This window comes from Poecilia formosa, unplaced genomic scaffold (assembly GCF_000485575.1).
Source record: "Poecilia formosa unplaced genomic scaffold, Poecilia_formosa-5.1.2 Scaffold92, whole genome shotgun sequence".
NCBI classification, from domain to species: domain Eukaryota; kingdom Metazoa; phylum Chordata; class Actinopteri; order Cyprinodontiformes; family Poeciliidae; genus Poecilia; species Poecilia formosa.
This window is the reverse complement of record NW_006800031.1, coordinates 1258445-1272242: the sequence shown is the minus strand read 5'-3', so window position 1 is coordinate 1272242 and position 13798 is coordinate 1258445. Positions and strand designations below refer to the sequence as shown.

Sequence of the window (13798 nt, the reverse complement as noted above, 5' to 3'; positions counted from 1 at the left end):
TAAAAATAGGAGAAGAAAAGGAGATACTGAAAAGACGGAGCAGGAAGGAGATGAGTTGGCCACGTTTCCTTTTATGTTGGCCGAGCGTGAGCACACAGAGGCAAAGTTAAATTGAAAAATATTCAGAGGTACGAGCCTATAGAGCAGAAATGGGTTGGCTTTGATGAACAAAATGCTAACCTCTTTAGAGATCAAACGTTTGTGTAAGGACACCAGCACAGAAACGTTGCACTGTCCAGAAAGAGCACTGGTTTATATTTACCCCCCAAAAAAAGACTTTTCTAGGTTAACCCCACCAACAAAACCACAATTCTATTTAAAAATGTGTAAATAAATGATACTTGTGTCATTTGTGGAAAGCAGCTGATTTGCAACACTGAGCTAAAAATTGTGCGGAATGTAACTCAAAATGTTGCTTTATTAGACAGTAATGGTCAGTTTTGGGAATGATGAATAAAAAGGAGAAGCAATGTGTGATCAATTTTGAATTTGCCTTTAGAAAAAAGATGTACTGTAAGGGAAAGTTTCTCTGGGCTGTGAGCAAAATAAATGTCTACTATTGCCACAGCTGAGTGAAAATCACCGATCTCAGTGTAAAATGTAAGATCCTTCACCCATGCTGCTTCACACACCAGGGAAACTCATTTCTCATCTGCTTTTCTCCGCTTCCCCTTTATCAGGTTTCCTTAAACTGCGACCAGGTTCTGGTGAACGGCAAAGAAATGCGTGGTAGACAGTCCCTGGCAGTAAACTTCACCTACCTCCACCTGTCTGCTCAGCTGCTGCTCACTGTCTGGGTTCCCAAGCTACCCCTGCAGATAGATGTGTCAGATACTGAGCTGAGCCAGGTCAAAGGCTGGAGGGTGCCGATCACCACCAACAAGAGGTAATTTACCTGTCTGACCTCAGGGAGTGAGTGATGTGGGGGGGAGGATCCCACTGTGGATGATCAAAGCATTTGGATCTGTTAGTTCCTCAAAATGTAATGCATTTCACACAAAATCCTCACATTCAGCCTGCAAAGGCAGTTGCTCTGTTAGATGGCATTCTGCTTCCTTGGTTTGTTATTCATCTTTATCATGGATAAAAAAAAAGTTTTTACAAACATTTTTCTGAACAGGTAATGCCAGCAATGGGAATTGGTAGTTTGAAGATTTTTCTGTCATCTTTTGCTCTTATTAGACTAACTTAGACATTTGTTAATTAATAAAGAAAGAAAAAAATTGCAGATAATTGAACAGTTCTGTAAGGAAAATTATGGTTAAAGGAAAATTCAAGGCAGAATCAAATCAGAGGCATACTCACAAATGTTCATTTCAAGGCTTTATCATCAAGGAGAAGACAATAAGGTACGATGCGTAAGTCATCAAGCTTCTAACTCAGAAACTCTCTCACTATTTATGCTTCTTCGCACACATTTACACAAACATTGGACAGAGGCATCTTCAGCTCTGCAAAAACCCCAAAATGACAATGCATCCTTATCTTCAGCACCCAGGTCTCACCTCAAGACGGGAAATAAACTTTAACCTTTTCACATAGCATGAAGTGTCATGTGTGAGCTTTCACTTCAACCATCTATTTGTCCATTACTCTAAACCACTCCCCGCCTGGAAATGTAGGTCAAAAAGGCTAGGCTAAACAGTCGTTATTTCTTAATTATCCGTTTTGCAGTGTAAACCATGGATCTCCAAAGTCAGTCCTCGAAGGCTGCTGTCCTGCATGTTTTAGATGTGTTCCTGCTCCAACACAGCTGATTCAGATAGCTCAATTAGCTCCCCAGCATGTCATGAAATTCTCCAGGAAACATGTCATCTACTGAATCATTTGATTCAGGTGTGCTGAAACAGAGAAACTTCTGAAACATGCAGGACACAGGCGCTTGAGAACTGACACGGAACAGAAGATTGTGTCTTTTTACACAGAGAATATGAGCATCTGGTTTAACTATAAAAGTATAACAATACACATAAATGTAATAGTTTTATATGTCAGATAATGTATGCAGCTAAAATGTTTTGATCAGCATCATGCATCACTCAAATAGATCAGAAAGTTACGGTGGCCTACAGGTGCAAATGGCAGCAACAGAGAAAACATGCAAACAAAAAAAGAGACGCAAACAAAAAAGACGCCAACAAAAAAGACTACAATCACAAATGAGATGCAGCAGACAAAAGAAAAGAAAACAAAAAGTTCTGAAAACGGAAGTGCTCCAGACCACTAGGGGGAGTCGATCAAAAAATAGCTGTGTCCAAATTTATTGTTACACCATCATCACATTTTGCATACCGATTTCCAGCTTCTTTTTATTTATGTATTTTATAATTTTCAGTGTGTGTGATCTTCTGCTCACACAAACCTCTAAGGGTAAAAATCTACAGTCATCACTGAGTCAAATTTCCTTTTCTATTGCCCATCTCTTCCTGCACAGTGTATATTTTAGGCATTTGTATATATATACACATATTTATCTATGAGCTCCATCACTGATGTGCTTTGTGTTATTCCCATATCACCATCTTTCCATTCTGCTCGGCTATGTCTATTTTTCAATTTGCCAATTTTTGCTCAGGTGGCCACCAACCAATGTGCTCAGGCTGTTTCACGCACACACACACACACGCACACACACCATATCCCTTGCCACACTCTCTCCGAGTAAAACACAAGAACTATTAGGGACATTCTTGCAAACACATGTGTGACTGGGGCTCTGGGAAATGGAATAAGGATTTGTGTAATATTACCAGAGCAACACTGGAGCAAGGACAGTTATGAGACTCAGACGCAGTTCTGAGTGCTGGCTAGATATTTCACAGAGGGAGGCAGAGAAGGAAGATTGTGTATTTATTTGTCCCTATTTGGGAGATGAAACTCTATAAGAGAATCTGGAGGAAAGGCTACAAAATTTCCAACACTTAATAGAATATTTTAAAAACTTTTAGTTGAGGATTTGCTACCCATACTGCACTCCTTCCTCACTACAAATTGTTATGGGTCCCTTCAAATATATTAATCAATCAATCAATCAAATTTTATTTGCATAGCACATTTCAGCAGCAAGGCATTTCAAGGTGTTTTACATAATTAAAAAACAAAATAAAAACAGTATGTGACATTGACTAAACGGTAAGAAAGAGAAAGAGATTTTGGAAAAAGAAAAAAAAGAAAAAAGAAAAATAAATAAATAAAATAAAGGAAAAATATTACCAGAGCAACACTGTATTGGACGTTATGTGCTTTTCAGGTTGAAAACCAAACAAAAACAAAAGCAAAACAGAGAATGTGTGTTTCCGACTTAAGAAAACAGTAAAGACACACCCTCCTATTTTAGGTTACATTGGACACAAAAAGATCAGCCATACCAAGAAATATGTACTTCAAGTAGAATGTGTAAATGTAATTAATAATTAGAAATTAAATGAGCTTTCTGTTGACTGAAAGTCTTATTATTAGGAGAGTGTTTTGTATGGATTAGCTGGAGCTGCATTTAGAGTATTGGAAGGGCTTTTAATTACCAGATTATCTCATCCTCTTTCAATTTTCAATCTCATTTATCTTCTTCTGTTCTTACAGACCCACCAGGGACAGTGAGGATGATGAAGATGATGACAGAAAGGGTAAAGGCTGCACCCTACAGGTATCATTTGATTCAATTTCACAGAGTCTTGCTCTTAAAGGCAGTTTTTTGTGTGTGTGTTCTTTTTATTTTTTTTTTGCTTAATAAAGTTTTATAGAATATAATTTGAAATTAGCAGTTTTAATTTAATGTGGTGTTTATTTACCTTGAAAGATGAGGAAAATGTCATGAATTTACTTGTGCAGTGGAGGAGGTAAAAGAGATTGTTTTTTGTTGTTGTTGTTGTTGTTGTTTTTTTGTCTTTTTTACAATAATGCTTGTCAGATGACACCTAAAAATTTGCTTCTGAATTTATGTAATACATATGCTTTAAAATAGCACAGTTTTCTTGTGTGTCAACTTGCAACTTTATTTATTTGGTCACCAATGAGTTGGGGGGGATTGGGGCGAATGACCTTAACTCATGTCCACTAAACCTCACCTTCCTTCTCCACTTTCCAGTACCAGTATGCTTTGGTGCGAGTTCTCACTCATTTTGTTGCCGAACCATCTGACCCTGGAGGGGAGATGGTTTACATGTTGGGTACTGACTGGCAAGCTGATATCACTCCTTTGGTCTTGGAACAATTGAAGGTAAGTGTGGAAAATGATCATTAATAGTTAAAACAAAATTTATTCTGTACCCCTAAGTAAATATAAGCCCTTCTTCCTATCACCCTAATGGGCTCTTCCTGGGCTACAGCAAAATATTATGTTACTTCCAATCAGAATAAATATATGTGACAAATGAAATTATTACAATGATATGAAATATGCGTAGCTGTACATAATGTTACAGTGAAAACGAGGGCCTAGCACATAGATGAGAATGAAGGTTACATCTGGGCTTTCTGTTTCTATCAAACAGGTTGAAGAGCCGCGCATTGCCAGGCTTGTAGATGGACATATTTTAATGGGACGTGACCTAGGCATTACTACTATACAAGTGAGTAGCTTTTTATTTTCTCTGCAAAATACAATGTCTTCCAATATACATTTCCTGAACTTGAGCTTTCTGCTTTAGTCACTGCTTGGTGGACAATGGTTTTGAAATATATTCCACAATCAGTGAATTCATCACAAAGTCCAGGAACAGTCAGCTGAACATTTCTGCTTTTGTCAAGCACGTTGTAATTTGGCCCTTCACCTTCCAGTGCAAAGCACTCTTATGCAGTAAACACACTCCCTCCCCTTTCTCTCTATTTCATATCTAACAGCAAGCCTCTTTGCTTGCTTACTACACAATTAGCCCCAATTAACTATTGTGGATTTAGCCTTGACATCTTGGTGTGATATTTTGTAGTTGTATGTTTGCTGACATTGAAAACATTTGTGCATCTGCTACGTTTGAACAGTCTGGCCTTTATAGGCTTTACGCCACCGCAAAACCACATATAATACAGTCCAGTGGGCTGTTTGATAGTCCATCCATTCTCAGAGTATTGCCTACAAGACCGTTCATAACCTTTGAAATTTTTCACAATCACAAACTATGATGTAGAGGTTTTATGTATTACACCAACACAATGTAACCCATAATTTTGACATGGAAAGAAAATGATACATTGTTTCCAAAAATATATAAACACACATGTGAAAAAGGTGTCATCCTTTTGGATTCAGCCCATTTGAATCATTACTTTTGTGGAAAAATCTATTGTTGTGATTACAGCTGGAATATCTCTACCAGATATTGGCACGTCTTGAAACGGACATTTACATTTTCTTCTTTGCAAAACTTTTGCTGTAGGTTCATTTAAGCCTTAAGTTCAGCTTTTGGTCATAACTGACTAGATCCCCTTTTTCCAAATGCTTGTTATTCCCCACATGCAAAATAATAAAGGACACATTTTTTGGTCTCATTCAATAATTGCTTTATTCTTACCCTTCATCCGTAGAAGCCAGATTTGTCGAGCTAATACATTTTGTCCTGTTTATCAGTTATCTCACATGAGCTGTGAATCTTTGCAGCTCCTCCAGAGTTCCTTCAGTTTTATAAATATGAATTCCATTGAGTTGGTCAGTAAAATCAAAATAAAAATGCATCAGTTTGTAATGTAACATAGCAAAATATGAGGTCAAGAATACTTTTGCAAGGCACTGTATGTAATTTTTTTTTAAATCAGTGGTTTTAAATGTTTTTAAGTGCATTCACATGCATGGAAGCTCTTAAACAAGTGGTCTGTGTGTTTGTTAAATAGGTTGGCACTGAGTTTAGAGGAAACACAGGGGACTTTCTGGAAACAGCTGAGCGTATGTTTCCATCAAGCCAACTTGGGACACAAACACACACACATACAGATGCACTTTTATAGGCAGCTGTGTGCGTTTTCGGAGCCAGAAGAGAGAATTTACCCAGCACTCTCTCTTTCTACATGCCGGTGTCGACAGCCACCATTTGATAGTTTGACATTTCAATTTTACCTCCCCAGCTAAGACTCCCTGAGCCCCACTTCTTCCTCTATTGCCCATCTCTCTTTCCTTAGTCCCCTCCCCCAGTTTCTTCCTCTCGCAGGCTCATTCCCAGTCTTGAGGTGCAATCCCATACATGTCAATCATTACATTTTTTTCCTTTACCTCACAGAGGGTAGGATTGAATTTGACACATTGAAACGTTCAGCGAGAGATTTTCTTTGTACACCAATCAGATCTGCCTGTCCTCAGGCGGAGGAGTACACTCCAGCACGAGGCTCCTAATCTCTGTCACTGTCCGTCTTGTGCTTTCCCTCTCCTCTTGTATCCCAATCTTTCATGCTCCTTGCCTTTGCCCTCTCTCATATTCTGTCCACCGCTATTTGTCATTGTCTTTCTTGCTCTGACACCTGCTCTATATATTACCCTCTCTTGCTCACTGCTTGTTTTTATTCACTTTTCATCCACCCACTTTTTCTTTTGCTTGTTTTGCTTTTGGCCCTGTTGACTTAGTTGAATGCTAACCCGCGGGAGCAAAGCTGATGTGTGTTTGTGTCAGGTGCTGTGTGCACATTTTTCTCTCTACAAGGTTTTTTTTTGTAATATGGATTGAAAGCAACTGTGAGATTCAAATGTCAACTAAATTTGAATGTAACACATTCCAGTGTTTACACAGATAATCTCATCAGTTATGAAAGGATCCTGTTTATTCATGACTGTTTACATGCTTGTTTTGGACATGGTTAGTAATAACAGACTATAAAGCATCTTGCCAATTCTGATAGCACAAGTGTAAGAAGTTATGTCAGCCTGTTTTCCTACACAGTCTGAAAAAGGATGGTATTTAGTTACAGTATTTTCAAAGTCTGAATAAAAAGGAAAATAAAAATTAGGATTGGTGTTCTTTATTCTTTCCTATCTATTCTTCCTTGTTTGTTCCAGGTTCAATATTTAAATTTGCCCACTGCAAAAATATCTACCAAGGACTCAAAGTGATCCTTAGTATTTTATGTTTGAAATTAACCTAAATCATATCTATTCTGGGTTCGATTCCTGGTGTTGGGCCATTTGCTGCAAGTCTTCCCCTTTCTCCTTCTCTCTTCTTCTCTAGTTTGTGCAGATTTACTGCTCAATAAAGGCCACCAGAGCCTAAAGAAAATCCTTAAAAAAATGTAAATGTAGTTTTAGATTTATGTTTTCACACTTTACGGTAAAATGTATGTTCATTTTATGATTTGTTGCAGGTTTTGTCCCCTTTGTCTGATTCTATCCTGGCAGAGAAGACTGTGACAGTCCTGGATGACAAGGTAGAGTAACATGTAAATTAGTTTCGCTGCTTCATTCAATTTAATGTTTTTTTGTTGTTATGTTGATGGATTATTATTACATTTTTCTTTTTAGAAGTGATTTAAGTTGAAGAAAATAAGTCCTTGTATTCCCCATGATGACATACTGTAGAAACACAGAACAGAAACATGATAGTTTTATACAGATCTGTCAATCAAGCAGTTTTATTGTTCAGAAACGACAAGTCAAAGAATAAAGGAAAAAAAGCCAATTCAAAGTGTAATTTTTATTAACTCACAGGGTTAACGTGGACATGAAAAATAAGATAAAAAATGCGTTATGTATATCAACTACATAATTGGAGTGACTCTAGTTTTAGTTTAAGTTGCACATAATGTCACTGTTCCTTTGTCATAAATACAGAAATATTTTGTATTTATTGCTAACTTGTGGAAGTTCAAGATTTTTTAGTAGCCTTTATAGATTGTTTAATAAATTATATCTGTTCCTGCAGGTAACAATAACAGACCTGGGAGTCCAGCTGGTTGCATCCTTGTCTCTCAGCATGACAGCGAGTCCTGGAAATTACCAAGCAATACAGCTGACAACTACAGCCACAGATCTGCTTCACACACCCAAACAGGTAATAATTACTTCTACAAATACATCTATGCATTCACATATAATGACTGTCAGATCACTGAAGAAAACGTAACTAAAATATTTTGTGCTTACCTGAAAATACACAGCCATTTTTTTTTAAGTAGTGATGAATGCTGTTACCATAATTTTTCCGAATTTTATCTATGATCTGTAACACTTTGGTTATAGAATTATAGTTGGGGTTACTGACCAAATCACTTTACCAGGTTTATCAAAAATACTACCTACAGCAGGTATCTCGAAGAGGTTTAAAATGGTTTGTGTCCCTGTATCAGAAACTGAAGCAGGAGGGGATGAGATGGCAACATGCTGGCATGATTTAGTGAAGACATGTAATGAAAACATGTATTGGTGAGACGGGGATTTGACCCAGAGACAAATAGGATACAGCTGCTTTGCATGTTAGTCAGTGGAAGAGTAAATATGTCTCTCTGTATCTGGTCCAAATAGTAAAAATTGATTATTTATTTCAGTTATATTGATGACAACACTATTAGGTCACCAAAGTCTCAATTAATTATAACCAAACCACAAAATAACAACAGTTGCCATTTAAGATTCACATTCTGCAAAGTTATCAGTGTATTATCAACATACACTAAAACATGTTTTAGCTAAAAATGTTTTTTTTAGCTAAAACATGTTTAGATAAAAATGTTTTAGCTAAAAAAAAGGCTAAAACATTTTTTAGCCTTAAATGTTTTTAAGGCTAAAATGCCTTAAAAACATTTTGAACGTATCCTGTTTCTGTTTTCACATTCAGGAAGCTGTGGTTAGTGCGTGGATTCATTACAGTGATGGCTCAGTGACACCTCTTGATATCTATGATCCCAAGGACTTCCTCCTCTCAGCTGTCTCTCTGGATGAGAGTGTCATCTCTGTAACCAATCAGGTTAAAACACTTTCTTTTTAAAAATCTAAAACAACCCTTATGGCACTTCATCCAAACATAACTAGAACGTGTCTATTCATTTTCCTGTTATTGGATTGTCAAATAGGAGCAGCACTGGCCAATTATCGTGGCTGAGGGTGATGGACAGGGTCCACTGTTTCGTGTGGAAATGGTCATTTCTGAAACTTGCCAGAAGTCCAAGAGGAAGAGTGTGCTGGCATCTGGAGTTGGTAATGTGGTCGTTAAGTTTGGAGCCAACAGCGACGAGAGAGGTGGAGCGGAGGATGGTGGAGGGCTAGAAAACGGCACCAGTGAGCAACGGACAAATAATGGAGGGGAATGGAATTCCAAGAGTGTGGCTGTGGACCGAGAGGAAGGAGCCATGAGGAAGGTGGGGAGATTATTTTGGATATTTTCCTGAAATTGCTGTCTTTATTAAAGTGTCAGTATGTAACTTTAATAAAGCATATTTTTTACATAATTGTTGAAGCTGTTACTATGGTGTGACAGGATGGTATGAGACATAATCTGTGAAAAAATCAGAGCCAGGACATGGGTCTTATTGCTGTCAATCACAAGCTGTGTGGCACTGCTCATCCCACCTCTTTTCTCACCTCTGCTAATGACGCTGTAGCTAGCAGAGGCTGTTGTGAATGCTCAGGCTAGTTAGCATAGCCACTAATAATGGATAAATGGTTTTCCAGTAACGATAAGTTGTTTCTATGCCAACAGCACATTGAGGAGCATGTACACAACCTTGATTGACAGTGCTGAGAACCTCTTCCTGGCTCTGATTGGTTGTTTTTGGTCGGGAACAGTGCATTACTTCAGAATAGCAGCTCAGGGAGGAGGTGGAGATAATCGATGTTTTCACAGATTATCTGTTCACCTAATGCTGTCAAAACTCACCTACAGAAATGTTACAGTTCAAAATTTCTGCTTTAAATAAAGAATAAGATTTATACTGGGATAATAGTTATCTCCTTTACATTAGATAATTTTTAACTAATTTATTGTTTTTGCAACTTAAACTGAAACACTGTGATGTGTTAATTTCCATTTGTCAGGTTAGCACAACAACTAAAAGCACAGTTACCCACCGTGCTTCAGGTGGAAGAGCTGCTGGTGGTGGCAGCAGCGGTCGGGGAGGGTCAGGCCAAGGCGGGGACTATAGTAAGAACTCAGTACAAGTGGAAGTTCCAGGAACTGGGAACAGTGAGCTGACCCAAACCACAAGAGGCCTGTCAGACCTGGAGATTGGGATGTATGCTCTTCTGGGAGTATTCTGTCTGGCCATATTGGTCTTCCTCATCAACTGTGTCAGCTTTGCGTTCAGGTAACTGGTTATAGCTAAATTTATGATTTAAAGCATTTCAACTTTTCAGAAAACTGTTAACAACTCAAATATCCCCTCCGACTATTTAAGAGTTGAACAAAAGAGTGCTCCAATACAAACAGTTGTGATGACTTTTTTGATTTATTTTGTCATTTAATTTCCCTTTAAGATTAAAAAGAATATTAGATATTAATTGAATTATGTGTTGTCTGCCAACTCTGTTGACATAACAGGGCAATTTAAATATTTTAATACTTTCTTTCATACTTCAAAATAAGAGTCTCAAACAGAAATTCAAAAATACTAAAAGTAGTCGAGCTCTATCAATTTTAAAGAGTTTACCAAACAAATTCAACTTGCATGCAGAGAGCAAGACAGAGTTCACTTTGAAGAGAAATATAATTGAAATATTGTGATCTTTTGAAACCACAATTTCTTAATCTTGATAGCTGTGAGTATATTCTTACTTATATCTTACCATTCAAGTTTTTAGGTTATTAGTCAGAGCTTCTATATTTTAACACAAATCTGTTGAAAAGCTGAAAGTACAAAAGTCTTACCACATAAAAAAATCAAGCTAAATTTCTGACAGTCATCAGAAGAAATGGGATTCATTTCTTGTTTCTTCATTTACCCTTCACTGAAGCCAAATTATCATCTCTTTTTTTTCTTTAGGTACCGTCACAAGCAGGTTCCTGTACTGGAAGCAGGCGGTAACATGAACCATGCCCATGACTGGGTGTGGCTTGGCACTGAGGCTGACCTCTTAGCTGACCATGCGGACCAATGCCAGGGCCTACCTGATGAATGCACTACCATCATCGACAGAAACGAAGGAGGATATGAGGAGAGCAAGTACCTTCTGAATGGTGCTGGGAACACTTTGGTGATGGGTGTAGGTTCTGGCATGGGCACAATAAGTGGTGGCGGCACAGGTGGACTGCGGGGAATGGCCCATGGACAGACCTTGCCTAGGTCTATCCCAGAACCCCATCAGTGCCTTTCTGCAATCACTACTGGTGGGAAAGATGCCACTGGGCAAACAGAGCATCTGAATAATTCCCCCAGAGCTGCGGCTGCAGCTGCAGTTGCTGCTGCCAAGCGCAAACGAGTCAAATTTACATCCTTTGCCACCGTTTTGCCCAACGATAATTCGGGTAGTGGTGGCCCGTATGTCAACTCCTCAGTTCTTGTGACCAATGGTAATGAGGATGACATTAAGTGGGTGTGCCAGGATATGGACCTGGGTCAGTCTGAAATCAGAACCTACATGGAGAGGCTGCAAGACAATCTGTGACTGACCGGGAGAGAAACTGAGCAATAGAGAGGCAGAGGATGTGGGCTGGAGAAAAGATGGACAAAGAGTACAATTCACCTGTGATGCCTTTGCAGTGGATTAATAAAGGGTCAAGTGAAGCGAAAAATGTGAGAGCAGTAAAATGAAAAATAGTGATAACCAGAAGGTTTTGGACACACAGCTTAAGGGTTCCTAACCTTTGGCTCCCCTAAAGCAAAGCAGAGTAGGAAGTCATCACTAGCTCACACTAAAAGTAACAGTAGCAAACAATAAGTAACATTCAGAGTTCGTTTTGTGTTACTTATTGTGAAAATCATAGTGTAAAAATCAGCAATGGTCACTATTGGTTATGAGTGTTTACTTTCAGAAAACAGTAAACCACTGTACTCATACATTATTGATTCAGGGTATGTTAATGGACAAACTTTTGTAAGCCACTATACATTTGAACAAAGATGTTGACAAACTTTGATCTTGTAATGACGTCACAAGTCTTTGGGGGATTTTTTGTTTCTTTTTTTTTTTTACTTATTTATTTATTGCCATTGTTGGCTAAGGCTGTTGAGTAAATATTTTGTTTTAAAATATAAGCAATTTACCTGCCAGGACTCCTGAATGGTTAACCAACGATTCACTGATATCGCAAAACAACAGATGTTGACTTATCATTTCCCAATTTCATTTTGGTATTACTTATGAGTATAATGTGAGTTAAAAAAATATATATATATAAGTATATTTCAAGTATTCAACAGAAACTTCACTCATTTTTTAGTCAGCAGTCCAGATAAATCAGATCTTTTTTCAGGAAATCACATTCTTACTACAAACAACAACTCTGAGAGATTGAAAAGGACAAGACACGAGAAAGACTGTTTCATCCTTGGATCCAAGACATACGTTTTTATTCTTGCACAATTAAAAATAAGAAAGGACTCTGGCCATTTTTAATGGGGCCTCATTTCGTGAACCCTGCAGCCAACGACTGCTCTCTCCCCATCAGAAACAATGGTGACATCCCCTTGCCTCTCTCCTCGTCTGTGATTAAGCAGAACTAGAACAAACTGTGGAACACAGTCAGATACATTCTGCAAACCAAAAGGGGGGTGAAGTAAAAAGAAACTGGCTTGGACTTTGCAAAACCTGGCTAAAAACTTAATGAGAACTCTGAATGAAGACATCTAGCCAGGCTGGAAGAGGTTTGTGCATTACACGGAGTTACCAGGAAGTACTAAATGACACTACAGTATGACTGAAAGGAATGACTAACTAATAGAAATGGCTTGAGATATATATATATATATATATATATATATATATATATATATATATATATATATATATATATATATATATATATATATACAGGGAACATCCTTTCCATGTTACCATAAAGATATTTTCCTTCTGTTTCTACTTTTTGATAAATGTTTTTTTTTATTATATTTTCTTTATTTTTTTTTTAAAGTTAAGAAATATTTTAAATTGTAGCTTTTAATTTTAAAAGTTTATTCAGATTTTGAGAATATATGATTCTTTTGTCTTAGACACTGTTTCTATTTATTTAAAATTGACATCTGGAGGGTGAGGAAGAGAAGGAATACCGAGGACAAGACGACGAGTAACGGATGGTCTGCTGGTGAATGATAGCACATATAAAAGAATAAGTAATCCAGAGATTGGAAGATGGAGCGGGCAGAGGTTGCCTCACCTTCTTTAAGCTCAGGTGACCAGTCGTGAAGAATTCGACTACAAAAAGGAGAACTGTAAGATTGTTCAGATTGCAATATTTATTTATAAACGTGTTATTGTTTCAGAGTACGCTGTATGTTGTAAATAAATAAACATGCTTCAAAGTGCTTGTGAATAAGATTGGAGGTCACTAGCCAACAACATGGTGATATTTTGTACATTTTATGGTGCAGATGACAGTACAGAATACTACCTACAGTTTCACCACAATGTGAAAGTGATCCTACTGGTTCTTTTCTAAAGTTGTACCTGTCTTTGTTTGAAGTATTGAATTAATACCTGCCTTTGTACAGGACAGGAATCAGTTTTCTCCTATAATGAGATGTAAAAATGAAGGCAATCCATCAAATGTTATACTTAATGTCGCTTAAGAATAATGAGTCTGAGGAGTCCAATTCATGAAGAAAACCAAACCAAATGTTACGACGTTCATCAGTGGGCACCGAGGGTCTCCATTTTATTAATTTCATAGGGAATAAACATTACACCTAAACGTTAGTCACTGAAATCACAGCCTAAACTATTGGATTTTAAAAC

At 37.6% G+C, this 13798-nt stretch overlaps 1 protein-coding gene across 3 annotated transcripts in view; it reads left to right on the top strand.

Moving 5' to 3' along the window:
* The window catches only part of LOC103142014 (transmembrane protein 132B), a 238943-nt gene extending 226316 nt beyond the window's left edge, over positions 1 to 12627 (top strand). For all 3 annotated transcript variants that reach the window (XM_007557864.2, XM_016674253.1, XM_007557865.2), the window contains 10 exons: positions 681 to 886; positions 3580 to 3643; positions 4085 to 4216; positions 4491 to 4568; positions 7279 to 7341; positions 7836 to 7964; positions 8748 to 8876; positions 8983 to 9267; positions 9944 to 10212; positions 10888 to 12627. In XM_007557864.2, the coding sequence (XP_007557926.1) occupies positions 681 to 886; positions 3580 to 3643; positions 4085 to 4216; positions 4491 to 4568; positions 7279 to 7341; positions 7836 to 7964; positions 8748 to 8876; positions 8983 to 9267; positions 9944 to 10212; positions 10888 to 11509 (1977 nt within the window). In that variant the 3' untranslated portion in view covers positions 11510 to 12627. The remainder of the gene's footprint in view (positions 1 to 680; positions 887 to 3579; positions 3644 to 4084; positions 4217 to 4490; positions 4569 to 7278; positions 7342 to 7835; positions 7965 to 8747; positions 8877 to 8982; positions 9268 to 9943; positions 10213 to 10887) is intronic.
* Positions 12628 to 13798: the final 1171 nt, after the last annotated feature.